Here is an 18,740-nt window from a genome sequence, read left to right as displayed (position 1 = left end):
TACTTAGAATGCCATCCTAATTTCAAAAGGCTGATTTCTTCTCAAATAAGAACTCTTCAGAGTTCAACCATATTTTCCCCTGAAAGTTTCAAATTATGGGCTCTCAGACCAGAGTGGCAACTTGGTTTTAAGAAGGCACAGTAATGCTTCAAAATTTCCCTCACGTTTTACACTTCAGCAAAGAACTTTTTTTTTCTCCATGTTACAGGGGGGAAAAACACCAATCAACTATAAATTACAAAAAGGTAATTTATAGCTGTGATCATTTTGTACCAAGCTGCTAGCCGTTTTTCTGCCTGTGCTGCCTTTCCTAGAACAGAAGAAATATTAGACACAGATGATGCCTCCAACATTAAAAACATCATGTACCCAAAAGGCCATTGTGACTTTTCAGTAACATGGTGATTACTGACTTTTAGGAGTGCAAGAAATGCAGCCACAAATAATGGTTCCCTTTCTGTGGTCCCAGTGATCTTCCTAGATCAGGGGTGTCAAACTCAATTTCATTGAGAGCCGCAACAGGGCTGTCATTGACCTCGGGGGGCCATGTGGACATAGCCAACTGGGTGGCTGTGGCCAATTGAGTGGGCAAGGCCAACCTGATGACACTCCAGAGGTGGTATTCAGCAAGTTCTGACCAGTGCTGGAGAACTGGTAGTGGAAATTTTGAATAGTTTGGAGAACTGTCAAATACCACCTCTGACTGGAGATTTTGCAGCATCCTTCCCCTGCCATGACCACCAAGCCACACCCACAGAACCAGTAGTAAAAAAAAATTGAATCCCACCACTGCGCCACTCCCCAAACTGCTGGCATGTTTCCCCTTTGCATTGGATAAACCGGGCTGGAGCTGCGCTGGCCTGATCTTTCCTTTTGCATTGGGTAGACTAGGATGGCCCTGCAGGCCAGATCCAACCGCATCACGGACTGGATGCAGACCATGGGCCTTGATTTTGACACCCCTGCCCTAGAGATAAATTTAGTGTATTTCATTCTTCTGCAGTAAAATACTGGCCCTGAGCTTTGTAGACTCTTAAGACATCATTTCACCACTTAAGAACCCTGAAAAATTGAGAGCCCGCTTGGCACACAAAGCCTGGAATGGCTTTTAGGTTGCTGGAGGCTTAGAAGAATCCTAAACACAAGGATTTTTTTTTTTAAGTGGAGTATTTGTGAGAAGTTGGATGTGTGATAATCCAGTGCAGAACCCCAGACAAATTCATTTCCATTCATTCTGATTTGTGCCATGCAGAAATATGGGGTCAATATTCTCCACTGGAATTACCTTCATGTGGTTCCACACAGCGTAAGGCACAGTTTGAGAAGCAGCATTTTTTATTTTTTTTGCACTCAGAGTCATTATTACACTCATATTGTCCTTTAGTTGGACATTTTCTAATCTCTTCTGGGCAACTCTTTGGTTTTTCTGCAAAAAAAAAAGAGCAGTAGGAAAAAAGCTGTATCCATAGCATTCAATCCGAGCCTTACAGACATTTTATTTCCACAGTAAGAGGACAGCATTAAAACTTAAATCTAATAAGGAAGCTATGCTTACATTTTAGAGAAAGGAAGAGGGGTATTTAAGAACACAAGCAACCTCAGTGGGAGGCCAGAAGGTGGGGACAAAACAATACAACAAATGTCATCATACAAATAATGTGATTTATGATCTTGCATCAGATGTCATGACACTTACGTTAGACATTTATGTTAGACAGCTCTATACCCGTGCTTCGCTTTGAAACTATGTGATCGGGCTTAGTTTTTGGGGAGGAAAATAAGGGAGAAAAATTGTGCCTCTGCCTACCAGCATCCATAGGTATTCATCTGGCTAGCGTCTTATCAGTGTGTGAAAGAGTTGAGGGCTGTTTGGAAACTGAAAAGAGTATTTGCTGTGTGAGCAAGAAGGAGACAGCAAGGAGCCTGGGCATGGCTTAGCTCAACTGTTCTGTACTAAAGCTGGTTGCTGCTGTGAAACTAAAACTGAAAATGAAACTCTTCTTCTCTACTTGTGTTTTACATTTGGAACAGATTTCTTTTCAGGTGGGGAGGGGGAGTAGAACGCCTTAGCATCAGAGCATGTTAATAATAATACCATGTTTCTCCAACAATACGGCCTCCACCAATAGGAAGGCCCAGCATGATTTCTAGGCATGAGGTGAAATTAAGCCCCGCCCCCAAAATTTAGGCCTATTTAAACCATGGGTTTCCCCGCCATTTCTCACATCGTTCGTTAGAACTACATGAGGTGAAGAGAAATGGGGGGAAGGGCGGGGGGTGGGGAGAAAACTTGCCTTTAGGAGTGCCCTGCAAGTAGCCTAGGCTAGAATACCCCAATAGCCGATAGAAGCTCCCTGAAGGCAGAATCCCCAGCTGCTTCGGGGCGAGGCGTGGCTGCCTGTGTCCCCTTGCCTTTAGGCCGTCTCTTTCGGGCGATAGAAGCTCCCCAAGTGCAGTCACCAGCCACTTCGATTGGCCGGTAGAAGCAGCCTTGGGGTGAGCGCACATACACACACCCCTCGCTGCGAGGCCGCTTCTACCGGCTGATCGAAGTGGCTGGTGACTGCACTTGGGGAGCTTCCATTGCCCAAAAGAGACTGCCTAAAGGCGAGGGAGGACACGGGTAGCCATACCACGTCCTGAAGCGGCTGGGGACTCTGACTTCAAGGGAGCTTTTGTCTGCCGATAGAAGCAGCCTCGTGGCGAGGGGAGTCTGTGTGTGCGCTTGCCCCGAGGCCGCTCTACCAGCCGATCGAAGTGGCTGGTGACTGCACTTGGGGAGCTTCCATCGCCCAAAAGAAACTGCCTAAAGGCGAGTGGACATGGGCAGCCACGCCACGCCCTGAAGCACCTGGGGACTCTGCCTTCGGGGAGCTTTCGTCAGCCGATAGAAGCAGCCTCGCGGCGAGGTACACGCGTATGGGCCGCTCTAGGTGGGGGAGGAAATAAAGTCACCCCCCGAAAAGACGGCCTAGCCGTTTTTTCATTGGTCAAAAAAAAATAAGGCCTGGCCTTATTTTGTGAGAAACACGGTAATATACAAAATACTAATGGTCTGATGGTCATTTCAAAAAATCCTTTCTTAGTGAGCACCTAGAAGCAGAGGAACATACGTGCCAAATTTCAAGCTTGTAGGCTTTACGGTTCTGGAGATTTTGTGATGATGCATGAGTGATATTTCGCTTTTAGATAGATAGATGATAGATAGATAGATAGATAGATAGATAGATAGATAGATAGATAGATAGATAGATAGATGATAGATAGATTTGGAGGTTTTTAATAAGGATATCTGATGATGCATGCTAGGAATATGCTGCATCCACAATTATGAATTCTATCTCAAAGATCCTGCATCCTAAGAACTCAGGTACCATTTTCTGCATCTGGAAAGCTAGAACAGAAGCCATAACCTAGTGCATAATAGCCTAACATACGACATCAAGTCCTTTGTGTCAGGAACAGTAAGAAAACAAAAAAATACTTGGATTTCTGGAAATATTAATTGTTGGTACAGTTCTGTAACAGAATCATGCCTACTAAAATAATTCTTCCTTACTACCTATACCTAGTGTATTAAAGTGGTCCTATTCTTCATCTCATTCTTAAGCTTCTTCTTTCCCTTGAACTTCGGAATTTCTGCTCTAAGAGAAGATGCTGACTCAAGATAAGGAAGGGGCAAAACATTAGGCCACAAAATATTAGGCTATTATATTTCCAGTTGCAGAAATTGGTCTCTGAAATCATAGGATGCTGGACCTTTGAGATGGAATTCATAATTCTTGTTTGAGGGTCCAGCATGTTCCTAGATGCACCATCTGAGATCCCTGTTAAAAACATCAAAATCTAAGCAGAGTTGCAAGGGCTATGTAGAAATCAAGTGAGAAAATAGTTTAAATGACACTATTATTACTTTAACATTGTAAATCACACAGAGGCACCTCGTGGTGAGATGGGCAGCAAACAAATTTAATTAATAAATAAAATATACACTTAGAGTTCCATTCAAGAGTGATAAAAATGTTTATATATCTCATTCATGAAGTGGTGATCTTCCTATGTCCAAAAGCCAAAAATAATCAGCAAACCTATTAATGGGTTTGCTTCCTAATTAGATTTTTCAACTTTGATAAGTATATGCAGAATTGCAAGGGGTGTGTTTCTAGAAACTGAACTTTCAAATAAGTTGGAGAGAGAGAGAGAGAGAGAGAGCAAGTGGGAGGGAGGGAGGGAGAGAGAGAGAGAGATTTAGGCCCATGAAGTACCTTTTTCTGGTGTGCGACACACTGTCCCACAATTACCCTCACAGCATCTTTTCATTCCTGGACATTCCTCATCCTTTTCGCATACATCAAAGGCTGCTCGGCAAACTGTGTATTGCACTGGACAGGTTCCAGGTTTCACTGTGTAAGAAAAAAAAGTCAAAATATTAGAGAAACAAGCATATGAAATATAAATTAGGTTCTTCGGTGCTGCTTACAAAGAGAAACTCCTGCAGATTTTTTTTGGTGGGGGGAGAGGGAAAGACATATATTTCCTTTGATATATCCTCCTTCTCACCTGCACAAATGTTCTGGATTTTGGGAACTCAGCAACCTGGATTCTCTGGGAAGCAATACTGTATTTCATTGAGATGAAATATGATTAATTCACTTTAATGGGTAACAAAAGTCTTACAAATCGTAAACACTTTTTGAAAGAGAGAGATTAGTAGGAAAAACCTAAAAGGAGGTCAAACTACCCAAATATTGTATGTATAATCCATTGCATGCCACCACAATCTGTTATTTGATTACCCTAATGATTACTCCAAATTTGCAAAGAATACAGATTTTTTTTAAAAAAAATTAAACTATATTTTTAACACAACTTTTTCTGAGATACCACTTTGCTGTTTTCTGGGGGAGCCAAATGTATGTGTATGCCTTTATTTCTTATTCTGGTAAACTGAGCTCTGGTTCATATATTATATCATGGTTTGCTTAACCATGGGTTATTAAATAGGCTGCAGTTGGTTGGATGGCAATAAACCCAGCCAGGTGGTCTCAAAAAGAGAATTACAACTGAGGGAGAGAGAGAAAATGACCAGTTTATTGGGGGGGGGAGCGACATGCTGAATAGAAAATAGTGCCTTGTTCTCACATCCCTGTCTGAAACTTGAGCCTTTGGTTCACCTTTTAGAGAAGCAATAATCATGTCAGGAGATACAAGCTGCTTTGCAAACCCTGACCCTGAACTCCATGCTGCAGAAGGCTGAGATGAGGGGATGTGAGAAGGGAATTTCCAAGTACTAACCCTGAGGATGCAAAGGCAAGATCTGTCTGTACCAGCCACCTACCAATTTCCCCAGGGCCTTCTTTTCCCTTTAATTGCTGATGACCTTGCTTCAAATACAGTGTTCTGTATTGTACATTAGCATTCTTGTAATACCCGTTTCTGATTGGCTAGGATGCGCGATGATCTGATTGGCCGAGCAAGCCACACTGATTGGCCCACTGCAAACCCCCCGTGATTGGGGGAAACCGATCGCGGGAGATTCAAAGCGGTGTCATTGGCCGCGGCTTGGCCGGCAAGTTCAATATAAGCTGCCACCAACCCTAGCCGAGCCGATCTCAGAATGAATAAAGAGCTAAAAAGTCACTGAGTCTCGCGCCTTCCTTCCGATCGGCATCCATGACACTGGCGACGAGGGTGGGATCGCGGGACTGATACCCACCGAGCACGTGGCACCAAGACGGAAGGGCCAGCAAGATGGCCAGCATCGCGCCACCCGCACCTTTTAACCAGGCTACTGAGGACTGGGAATCATATATTGATCGATTCCTAATGTTCCTGGAAAGTAGCAACCTCAAGGACGTGAATGGGCAGAAAAAAAGGGCCGTCTTCCTGACACACTGCAGGCCCGCGGTGTTTAAGATGGCGAAAGCCCTCGCGAAACCCGAAGATGTAAAGGCGATGGACTGGGCCGACCTCGAGCCTCTGCTGCGAAGCCACTATGCTCCTGCCGTGCCCACCCTCATCAGGCAGCACGATTTATACCGCCAGGATCAAAAGGAGGGTGAGAGCATCGGCGATTTCGTGGCTGACCTGTGGAATCTGGGAGGCATGTGCGGCTTCACAGACATGGACGAGGCACTACGAGACCACGTCGTCCTCGGGCTCAAAGACTCTGTCCTGCAAAGCCGGCTGATGGCAAGGGGCGACATCTCCCTCGCAGACGCCCTCGCCGAGGCAACCGCAGCCCGAATGCGACGAACCGATGGGGCAGACCGACCCGCAACCGCCGAGGCGACCCAAACACTGGAGACACTTCCAGAGACAACCCGCCGAGCGACCACCACCACCCATCATGGTGACCTCGACTCCCCTTCCGACACCACTGATGAAGAGGAGGACATCCACCAACTCCAAGCGGAAAGAGACCGGCGCGAGCGGCGGAGTCGTAAGTCGGGGCAGCAATGCGCCGGGTGCGGGGGTGACCATCCTCGGTCGGACTGCCGTTTCTTCGATGCGATCTGCCGGCATTGCGACAAGCGGGGGCACACTGCTCGAGTCTGCCGTTTCAAATGAAACTACAGCCCCCGATGGCAAAACAGCAGCGGCCGAAGACGAGACAGCACCCCCCCTGGGCAAGGGACCGCCAAGCCGAGAGTCGGTGGAGCCGAGAGGGACGGAGCTGACGAAACGGCGAGAACCGACAAAGAGAAGAGACCCATCAGACGGTCATCATCGGCCATTCGTCTAGCTGGGACGCTCGCAAGGTACACGTGGAAGTGGGCATCGAGGGCCAGCCATGCAAAATGGAGGTGGACTCCGGGTCCTACCTCTCCATGGTTGCATGGCGGGAACTCAAGTGCCTGGTGCCCACCATCCACAAGAGGGAGCTGGAAAGCCAGAATCTAATCCTAAAGGACTACCAAGGGAACCGCATCCCCGTAGTCGGAACAGGACACTTTGAAATCACTTTCAAAGGGTGAACAGAAATACTTCCCCTGACGATCGTGGACAGAGACCAACCCAGCCTATTGGGACTACAGTGGTTCGCGCCGCTTGGAATCGGAGTGACGGGCATCGACCACATTGCCAGGGCAGACTGGGAAGAACAGCTCGCGTAGGACTTCCAGGAGGTTTTCGACGGCAGCCTAGGCAAGTACTGAGGGCCCCCTATTTCCTTCAGCCTAGACCCCAGAATCCCCCCAATCCGCCTCAAACCGCGGCGAGTGCCTTTCGCACTCAGACCCAAGATCGATGAGCAGATAGACAAACTCATCAAACAGGGAGTGCTAGAACCAACCGATCACTCCAGATGGGAGACCCCTATAGTCACCCCGGTCAAGCCCAATGGGTCGGTGAGAATCTGCGGGGACTATAAGGCCACCCTAAACTGCGCCTTGCAGCAAAGCACTTACCCCGTCCCGGTAGTACAGCACCTCCTGCACTCACTGGGGTGGGGCAAGGTTTTCGCGAAGCTCGACCTGACGCAAGCCTACCAACAACTGCTGGTCGACGCAGAAACTGCTGAAGCACAGACCATAGTAACCCACCGGGGGGGCTTCCGCTGCAAGAGACTCCAGTTCGGAGTCAGCGTAGCGCCAAGAATTTTCCAGAGCCTAATGGAGAGGCTCCTACAAGGAATCAAGGGGATAGTGCCCTACTTTGACGATGTACTGGTGTCAGCGGCCAACCAAAAACAACTGGAAAGCCGCCTGAGGGAGGTACTACAAAGGTTCCAAGACTCGGGGTTAAAAGTCAAAAAAGAAAAATGCCAGCTGCATACCGAGAGGGTCGAGTTCCTAGGGTACCTCCTAGATCAGCATGGGATCCACCCAACGGGAAAAAAAATCAGAGCCAATAAAGAAAGCCCCCAGACTAAGGAATAAAACAGAGTTGCAGGCATTTCTAAGACTGCTTAACTTCTATAATGTTTTCCTGCCCCAGAAGGCGACCGCGGCGGAACCATTGCATAGGCTGCTGGACAAGACAGCCACCTGGAACTGGGGAAGGCGAGAGGAAGCCGCATTCAACTGGACCAAGGACCTTCTCACATCGGATGCCGTCCTCATCCAATACAACGAGACACTCCCTCTAACAGTAACGTGCGACGCGTCACCGTTCAGCATCGGGGCCATCCTCAGCCACACACTTCCGAACGGAAACGAAGCGCCCATCGCATTTTATTCAAGGACCTTGTCAAAGCCGGAAAGGAACTACAGCCAGCTAGACAAGGAAGCCCTGGCCATCATCGCCGCCGTAAAGAGGTTCCATGAGTACCTTTACGGCAGAGCATTCACCATCATCACCGACCACAAACCGCTGTTGGGCATACTGGCAGGGAACGGGGCTACCCCGAACATTCTATCACCAAGAATGACAAGGTGGTCCGAATTCCTTGCCGCCTACAGCTACCGGCTGACCCATCGACCTGGTAAGACAATCGCACACGCAGACGCCTTGAGCCGCACCCCGTTACCTGACCTGGACACCGACCCGGCACCCACAACATCCACCCTGAGCATAGAGATCTTACCCAACCTCCCCCTGACCGCATCAGACATTGCCCGTGAAACTAATAAAGACAAATGTCTGGCGCGGGTATTAAACTGGGCGGAGAAAGGGTGGCCGGAAAAAGACAACGACGACAATTTCAGGACTTTTCAAAACCGACAAACGGAGCTCTTCACACAAAAAGGGTGCTTACTGTGGGGGGACAGGGTTGTTATCCCAGAAAAATTACAAAAAAGGGTCTTGGAATTATTACACGAAGGGAACCCGGGCATTGTTAAGACAAAAGCCCTGGCCAGAAGCTACGCCTGGTGGCCAGGGATGGACAAACAAATCGAAGCCTGGGTGGCAAACTGTAGGCAATGCCAAGAATCCAGGCCGAACCCTCCCGCCGCCCCAATCCTGGAATGAGAAACCCCTAGAGGGCCATGGTCCAGGATACACATAGACTTCGTGGGGCCCACAAAAGGACACACGTTCCTCATAATGGTAGACGCTTACTCCAACTGGCTGGAGGTAAGCGACATGAGAACGACCACCACCGAGGCCGTTATCAAAGAACTAAACAAACTATTCTCAACCCACGGGCTCCCAGATGTAATCGTATCAGATAACGGCCCACAGTTTACTGCAATAGAATTCAAAAAATTCCTAGCAGAACGGGGAATACGGCACACCCTGACAGCGCCGGCCCATCCGGCGGCAAATGGGAGGGCGGAACAAATGGTCCAGTTCACAAAAAAAAAAAAAATCCAAAAAATCGAAACCGGGGAAATACAAGAAAAAATAAATAAACTACTCTTTATCCAACACATAACACCCAACACAACGACCAACAAAAGCCCGGCAGAACTATTAATGGGGAGGAAACTAAGATCCCCCCTGGACAGACTGCACCCCACATACAACCCCAAAAACCCCCCCTACTCATCAAGTAAATACCGAACGTTCACACCAGGAGACGCAGTATACGCAAAAAACCTTAGAGGAGACCCCCTCTGGGTAACGGGTCCCCGCTCGTACCAGCTCCAAACAGACGACGGACGAGCATGGAAAAGACACATTGATCAAATAAGATCGAGAACAGCCACGGGAAACACAACCGACACGCAAGCAGACAGAAACATAAGCCCAGAGCACCCTAACACCAGCCAAGAGGGGAGGGAAAACCCCGAGAACCAAGACAGACAACCCCAACAAGAAAGAAACCAAGAATACTCACCAACCGAAACAGGAACAGACGACCAGCTCGAAGCCTCGCCTGGAAGAAACAACCAAGCCAGCTCAACCAGCCCGGAAAGACCGGGCGGGAACAACAAAGCCAGCAGCTCGACCAACCCGAGTAGACCGGGAGGGAGCTACGGCGAAAGGTCCAGCTCACCCTTCCAGGCGGTTCCATCGATGAGGCAGAGAGCAACACAGAACCTGACCGAACCGCTCGAAGACCAGACACCAACTAACCTGCGCAGGTCCAGTAGACAAGTACGGAGCCCCACCTACTTACGGGACTATGTTACGTAGGACCATACCAAGAGGGGAGGGGTGTTCTGTATTGTACATTAGCATTCTTGTAATACCCGTTTCTGATTGGCTAGGATGCGTGACGATCCGGTTGGCCGAGCAAGCCGCACTGATTGGCCCGCTGCGAACCCCCCGCGATTGGAGGAAACCGATCGTGGGAGATTCAAAGCGGTGTCATTGGCCACAGCTTGGCCGGCAAGTTCAATATAAGCCGCCACCAACCCTAGCCGAGCCGAGCCGATCTTGGAATGAATAAAGAGCTAAAAAGTCACTGAGTCTCGCGCCTTCCTTCCGATCGGCATCCATGACATACAGCATGACCAATCAGCCCTCCCACCTTCCAAGCTTCCTGGCATCTTCCTTTCACTACTCCAAGCAGATCAGGCAAAGGGAGACAGGGAAAGAAAGGCACTGAGAAGATTGGGGGATGGATGGGTGGGTGGGATATGCCTTGCTTGAGAATATTTACAGACCCTCACATCCCAGACATAAACTGTTTCAACTCCTACCCTCAAAACAACATTATAGAGCACTGCACAACTAGACACAAGGATAGTTTTTTCACACATGCCATCACTCTGCTAAACAAATAATTCCCTCAACACTGTCAAACTATTTACTAAGACTGTATTATTATTATTTTCATCCATGTTGCTTGTATCTTTTTGATTTATATTGTTTTAGTTTCCTAATATGACTGTGATTCTCCTGGTTCTGTGGCATGGCTTGGTGGGCGTGGCATGGGAAGGGAACTGTAAAAATCTCCAGTCAGAGGTGGTATTTGCTGTTTCTCTGAATTACTCAAAATTTCTGCTACCGGTTCTCCAGAACTGGTCAGAACCTGTTGAATACCACCTCTGCTGTGATTGCTTATTTAGTATCCTATGATTATCACTAAGTGTTGTATCTTATGATTCATGATGAATGTATTTATGATGACCAATATCATGATTTGTCACTTAACAGATAACAGATAATCAGAGCTGGAAGGGACCTTGTAGGTCATCTAGTCCCTGCCCAAGCGGGAGACCCTACACCATTTCTGACAAATGGCAGTCCAATCTCTTCTTGAAAGTCTCAAGTGTTGGCGCTTCCACAACTTCCAAGGGCAAGCTGTTCCATTGGTTGATTGTTCTCACTGTCAGAAAGTTTCTCCTTATTTCCAGGTTAAATCTCTCCTTCTTCAGTTTCCATCCATTGTTCCTTGTCTGGCCTTCAGGGGCTTTAGAAAATAGCTTGACCCCCTCCTCTCTGTGGCAGCCCCTCAAATATTGGAAGACTGCTATCATGTCTCCCCTGGTCCTTCTCTTCACTAGACTAGCCATGCCCAGTTCCTGTAAACTTATATCTTTTATATACACGGGGAACAAATTTTTATGTACACGGAGAGCAAAGTATGTCCAATTACACTTGGCCAATAAAGAATCCTATTCTGTTCTGTTCTTATTCTATTCTTATTCTATAGCTATTGCTATATCCAATATATCTCTAATTCACTCTCCCTGTATCTTCCAAGCACCTTCTTTTCCCTACTGTTGTCCCCAAATTCACGTCTTAGCCTGGCGCCAAAGCCAATGAAGACTACCAGACATGAGGTGCAGGATCGATTTCCTTTTATTGAAGAGCTTCAGCAAAAGAGGTCCCAGCCATAAAATGCCAGGATCCAGAACAAGGGATTCAACAAGCTTTTATACAGTTTTTCAAGGCAGGATAAAAAAATAACATTGTCTAATAGGCTTTTTGAAAATTATCTAAAGGGTCCTCTATTTCAGGGGTCACCAACCTTTTGGACCTCAGGGACCACCAAACTCATAATTTTTGATCCCAGGGACCACTAACCAGTTTGGTGGGTGTGGCCTAATTTGTGGGTGTGGCTTGGTGGTCATGTGACTGGCTGGGCATGGCTTGTATGTAGATATTATAAATATTTATATATTCAATTTTTTATAAAATAGAACAACTTTTACCCAAAATCAGACAAAGCAGGCAGGCAGATTGAGTTGCTCACAGAATCACAAATTCATTCAGAAAGCTATCTATCTGCCATTGGCTAGCTCAATCTGTCACATAAAATTTGCTTGCAAGCAAACTCATAAAATTAACTCAAAACACACCATGTATGTAAATATTGAATTTTTTTATTAAAAAAAGCAATTTTTACCCAAAATCAGGCAAAGCAGGCAGATTGAGTTGCTCACAGAATCATTCAGTGATCAATCTATCTGCCATCGGCTAGCTCAGTCTCTCAAATTTGCTTGCCATGAGTCTGCACTGAATTTGCTTCCTAAGGGAAGCAGAGCCGAAGATCTAAAGACTAGCTAGAAAGCAAGAAATCCAAGCATTTCCTGCTTCCTAGCTAATCTAAATCTCCAGAAACAGCAGAACAGTTGATGGTCGGAAAAAGGAAAATAGAAAATTAGCAGGCAAGTTTGCCGGGTAAGGAGTGAGTGGGCGGGGAGGGTTCCCGTGGGCCATGTGGGCAGCGCAGCCTTGTGTTTCTGCGCAGCCTGGATTAATTGCTTTGGGGGGGTGCTCTGTGGGTGAGATTTCTCTGCGGCCCACCAAAATTTTCTCAAGGCCCACCAATGGGCCGCAGCCCACTGGTTGGTGACCGCTGCTCTATTTGCTCCATACCAGCCATATTTCTAAGTCTTAACCAATAAACACTTTAAAAGTTATCTAACAAGTATTCTATTGGCGCTACTTCAACCTTATTCCTAAAAGTTAACTAATAGGTACTCTTGAAGCAGAGGTGGTATTCAGCAGATTCTGACCAATTCTGGAGAACCGGTAGCGGAAATTTTGAGTAGTTCGGAGAACCGGCAAATACCACCTCTGACTGGAGATTTTACAGTATCCTTCCCCTGCCACTCCCACCAAGCCACGCCCACAGAACCGGTAATAAAAAAAATTGAATCCCACCACTGTCTTGAAGACATTTAGTAAGTCTCCCATTGGTTCTATCTTAGCCCTATTTTTTATCTTAGCAATATGCCTTGTATGATATGCCTGAGAGTCAGCTCTTGTTTCCTACATTGAAAAGGGGCCCACCTATCCACTTTCCCTCTATCTTGTTATGCAGGCTTTGCACATACACATCTCCTCCCTTTCTTCTGGGTTCATGCCATTACCTTGCCTTTTTACAGCAAATGGCCCATCACTACCTCTCCTTTGCTGAACCTCACAGCTCATGTCCCAAGAATTATTTTTTTCTTGCTCTCCCTTTGTAATATGTGTATTCACATGTTTTGGTATGAACATCCAAAATATTTCACCCAGCTCTATTCCCTATCTGCAAAAGCAACGTTCTTACTTCTATCTATTTTCAGTGAATCAGATTTATTTTACAAAACAAAGGTTTCCCCTGTCCAGACATGTCCAACTCTAGGGGGTGGTGCTAGAGTTAGACATGACTGGACAAGACTCAGTTTCTTAGCCAAGAGAGTCAGCATTGTCTGAAGACATTTCCATGATCATACGAGACTAGCAGTGGCCAGCTATATGCTGAGGTGCCCAGAATGCTTTTCCCACCAAAGTGGTATCTATTTATCTACTCGCATTTTCATGCTTTCAAACTTCTAGGTGAGGAGGAGCTGGGGAAGTAACAGGAGCTCAACCCATCATGCAGTGCTCAGGTCTCAAACTGACAAGTTCAACATTTTCCCTGTCTCCTGCTGAGCCATCATGCCCGCTACAAAAAATATATTGTAAATATATTTTATATTTATATATTGTCTGGGATTGCATGTTAATTATTAAATAAATGGTATTTATTTCTTGCCCATCTCTAACCCTGATTAAATTATTATTTTATTCATGGGAGCATCACACAAATTCATTAATTATTTTAGGGTGTCACACAAGGCTACAGTCATAATTTACAGAATGCAATGATTGAGCTTCCCAATAGTTTGAATTCAAACCAAAATACTCAGATTATGATATGGCACCTTGAAATCTATCTGTTAGAAATTGCTACTTCAATAATCGAAGTATAAATTCATCAAACGTGTCATCCTTGATGGTGGCAGAGATACTTCTAGTTCTCCTAGTCTGCACCAAAATAACTAATACTTATTGTAATTTGGCTGGGCATGTTTCACTTAATGACATGTTTAACAAAAGATTGGTGGGAAGCATTACAACAGAATTCTAATTTTGCAAGCTAGTTTCTGGTTCTTGGAAAGACTGATTAACATCCTTTGATTTTTTGTTATAAGACTGGGGTATCATGATAAGAGGATTAATGAAAATGGTAGAGTTGCAGGATGAAGCTTTCATAGCTTTTCCCACCCTCCTAATTATGGAAATTGCATTCTCTAAGTAAGACTCTTCTGAAAGTAGAGAGCCTTGTGGCAATAATGCTTACATTTCTTTTCCCTTAAAAAAATTGCTTGCTTGATGTGACCAAAGATGCAACTTTTAGGGCAAACACAAACACACAAATCTGAGCTTGAGTTCTAGAAATTAAAGCATGATGGAGGAAAGAAGGTGTAATAACATCCTAAAAGAGCTCTGCATTCAGTGATACAGAATCTGCTTTGTACGCAGAAGGTCCCAATGTCCGAACTGCCATCAAACACTTGAGCTTCACATTCGCTAACTGCCAGTCTGCCATGAACTGTGAGGGGGAGGGAATCACACAGGAGGGGGGAACTTAATACTCATTGTACTTATAGAAACATGGTCAAGGTCAAAGCACTGGGAATGGAATGCAACGGCTCACCAACCATTCCGCCATTCCCAAAACAATTTGTTCAAATGTAATTGGATAGTAAGGGACTAGCAGGGAGCAGGAACTGGAAAGGAACTGGACAAGGAAAATTAACTGAGAAACCTTGGTGCACCAATTTCAGTTCAGGTTTTGTTACACTGTAAACCACTTGGCTTTTAGTAAAGTATGCCTTACAAGGGGAGTTGAGGGTCTTTCTTGCCTAGAGGATCAAGTTGTGACAGGTCTGACAGCTGATTTCAATGCCAGAATTTTTAGAAAAAAGATGGAAAAGGTCCTATCCATAATTATAAAGAGCTGTTGCTTGTCAGCACAGTATTAATAATGGTGAAGGTACTGGTAAGTTTTAGACATCAGAAGCAATTAACAATTAAGGAACTACAATGTCACAGAAATAGAATAAACAATGGAGAGGTGGTTGGATTAATTTTAGGAATGACTGAATGACTGAAGCTTAGGAATGACTGAAAGATAAGGATTAAGTTTAGGAATGACTGAAAGATAAGCAGGGATTGAAAAACGTATTATTTCTTTTTCCAGGATGGCTTTCTATGTAAACTAGCAATCATTATCTCCCCATGAAGCAAAATCTAACCCTAGTACCGTTCTCTGGTAACAAGCAGGCTTGCCCGCAAGAGCCAGGACAGCATTTCCTTGCACCGGGACACTGGTCATCTTGCTTGCATTGATTTCCAATAGGTCCTCCATGACAGATGGCATCAGTATATGGACAGATACCAGATTTCACTTTGGAAAAAAATATAAGAAAGTTTTTAAGGATATTTGTAAACACAATTGAACAATTAGAAATGTTGTGATTAGAATCTATCAGGGGGAATGAATAGGAGGAGGGAGTTGTAAACATAAAACCCTAATCTATCTAAGCTCTTCTGATTTTTTGAAGCTAAAATGTCATTCACAAATAAATATAACACACATGTATTATCATCAAATTATACATATACTGTATATATAGGCTCTTGGTCTAGGATAATTCTCCATAAGTGGACCTTCTGTTACTGCTTCCCAATCTGCTTATAGGATTAACTAATTCTTGGATATAATAATCTTGCATTTAAATCTTCTACTAGTTTTTCTGTTTGCATTTGGTTTTGTTTCCAAAATTTATGTCCTACATTTTGAACATTGATATGATCTGTATAGTTAATATATAAAAATATGTTACTAATCTATTAGAAAGGCATAAACCAGGGGTGTCAAACTCAAGGCCCATGGGCCAGATGTGGCCCGTGGGGTTCTTAAATGTGGCCCGTGGGGTGCTTAGATCTGGACTGTGGGGCTGCCTTGGAAAGAGTGAAGGACTGGTCCGCGGTACCTCTGCCAGTGAAAATGGAACTTGGGAGGGCACACATGGCCCTCCCAGGCTCCGTTTTTGGGCACGACCGCCTCCTACAGCCCTTTGCCAGCAGAAATGGAGCCTGCCCAGTTTTTGCTAACAGAGGACTACAGGAGGCTGTTACGACCAAAAACAGAGCCTTGATGAGTGACATCAAGCTGGCCTCACCCACCACGGTCATGCCCACCCTGGCCCCCCGAGGTCAAACACAACCCTGATGCAGCCCTCAATGAAATCATGTTTGTCCCTTCTGGCGTAGACCTTAAGAATAAAAACAGAAGCATGTAACAGATTAGATGTAGTCTGGAGAGTTGTTTATAGCCCAAAGAATCGACAACAAATGGAAAACTGTAGTCTGTGTGCCAATTAAAAAAATAAATTGGGAAAGGGGATAATTATCCACCTAGTCTTTTCTATCAGCCAGAGAATGAATAGTTTAAGGAAGCTTACATTCTCTCTCCCTGATAAATAGAACTTCACTTCCCACTGACAGTTGCTTTGGCCTGTACAGCTAGAGGTCATCTATCACTTGTGGCAATTCTCCCTAACCCTCGTCCAAATAAGGAACAGCTTCCGGAAGACAATATGAAGCCAACCAAATCACACATAAGCACCACCTACACACTCAGCTTGGCTTTCTGGTTTTGAAACATTGATCCCCTTTTTTCTCTTTTTCTTCCACTCCCCTTTGAGTGGGCCATGTTTGTGTTTTGAGCCTGAAAACAGAGGGTTTCCCCTGTCAACTGATGTGACTCTTTCGATAGGCAAAAGGTTCTCTCAAAAGCAAGATAAAAATGCAACAAATAAATAAATCTGTATAACCACAGCAGGAGAGATCAGCATTAGTTTATTCTCAGCTGTTAGAAAGAAAGGAAATAAATTGGTTCTTGAATCCTCATTTCTAGACAAAAACAGAATAAAAGTAACTAGCAGAGGCTTTCTGATCTGGATGAAACCCCCAAATACAGTTCTTCCACTTACCTCTGGTCGGTTGTGGGACACCTGCAGTGAAGCAAGTTAGGTCTACACAGAAGATTAAAAAGCCAGTGAAAAAGGAAGTGTCAGTTGATCTCATGGTGCTGTTAGAATGAGGTCTTCTCTGATCTATCCTGCCATCCAAGGTGGTTTATGATCTTTTACACATAACACTTGAAGAAAAGCACACCAGCAGGGTCTTTCTGTAAAACTGCCAGGATTCCTAGTTTTCCAGTTTTCAAGGGGACTGGACACATGGGCCCTTGTTCAAAGCTACTGTTAAGTACTGATGTAACAGTCATTCCATCTCCCTGGGGGAACCTAGAAACTCTGTTGCGGGCAATGAGGCTCTAACAGAGAATTCTCAGAATCCTCACTAGACATTCAAAAGCTTTTGGAGGAAGCCATGATGACAGTTGACCTGATTGATTGATTATAACCACCCATCTTACAACTTTGACTCTGGGTAACATATAACTATCATGTTTTGGCCCCTTCAGAAGGGTTTTCATCCAAAGAGGATGAAGTTGTTGACTCCCATGATCCAGTAAAGCTAAATTAGGACCAGCAAACTCAAGTCTTAAGTCCATTCAATATATAGAAATCAATTTATCACTCTTGTGTGACATAACGTAGATAATAAAAAGGCATCTTGGATGTCTTTCCCTGAATACCAGCTTCCAGGAAAGGCACCCCAAAAGTAAAGGTAAAATTTAAACAAGTTTAAACTTGATGTTGGTTGCATTTGCACAGAGGCCTGGAGCTTGCTTCATATAATCATTCAATCATACTTGGCAGCAGAGTGGTATTGAAACATTCTTATCTTGCCTCCTAGACCATCTATTGATCTCTCTGTCTTTAGACATTATTACAGCTTCTGCAATATTTTTTTTGTTCCAACTGTATGATCAGATTGCTTTCCTCACTTATAACATGCTCACAGAATACTTGAAAATTCCCTGCATTTAAAAAAACCAAAAAATATATAAAATATTAGAAGAAATACAAACTTAACTCAGCAGTAATTTTAAAGAACATATTGCAAGCTATTAGCATTAATCCCAACCCCATCCTGTCACTCATATTTGACTCTTGGTCCAACTGTTTAGTACAAGGTGTTAAGCCTGGATTCCCCAACGGGTGTTAAGGAAAACAAACTAAACAGAATGTGCAGCGAAGTCAGATAGGAAGACAGGTAAATGTGTGAGAAAAGCCTTCTTGTTAACACGCAGTAAAAATACAGATACGCTTGTGCTATCAAAATTATAATTTATTCCATTTAAGAATTATAGCATAGTCATTATAAACAGTCCATTAGTCATATACCAAATTCAGTCAAGTCTTGTCGAGGATACTCTAATTGCAAAGTCCGTGTCGAATAGCCAGTGTCAGTACACATATAATAAATCTGTCCAAAACTTATCTTCTCTCCGTTGAGAAATATCTTCAAAGTAATCCAACACTTCTTCTCCTCCCCGATCCAGCAAGAATGCAGTCTTCAATAAGCCAGCCAGTAAGAGCCAGAGAGTGCCTTGCTGCTTATATAGTACTTTTACAGTTGCACCCTTAATTACATTCCTTTAGCTTAAAGTCACATACACTTTATGTGACAAACCATGATTCATCATTTTATTATCTTTACCCAAAACAGTT

The 18,740-nt window shown here is 44.7% G+C and overlaps 1 protein-coding gene across 1 annotated transcript; it reads right to left on the bottom strand.

Moving 5' to 3' along the window:
* Positions 1–224: 224 nt before the first annotated feature.
* On the bottom strand, positions 225–17,187 carry LOC148131112 (uncharacterized). Its single transcript, XM_087959034.1, has 5 exons — positions 17,094–17,187; positions 15,359–15,502; positions 4,266–4,403; positions 1,286–1,426; positions 225–310 (listed from the first exon to the last, which is right to left on the bottom strand). Exons 1-5 carry the CDS (start codon positions 17,185–17,187, stop codon positions 225–227), a joined length of 603 nt encoding a protein of 200 aa, XP_087815160.1.
* Between the last annotated feature and the right edge of the window lie 1,553 nt (positions 17,188–18,740).

Source organism: Notechis scutatus, chromosome 3 (genome assembly GCF_049901735.1).
Source record: "Notechis scutatus isolate UNSWTSFEM ecotype Mainland chromosome 3, rNotScu1.2, whole genome shotgun sequence".
In the NCBI taxonomy this organism is placed as follows: domain Eukaryota; kingdom Metazoa; phylum Chordata; class Lepidosauria; order Squamata; family Elapidae; genus Notechis; species Notechis scutatus.
This window is presented reverse-complemented; position numbering and strand designations above follow the sequence as displayed.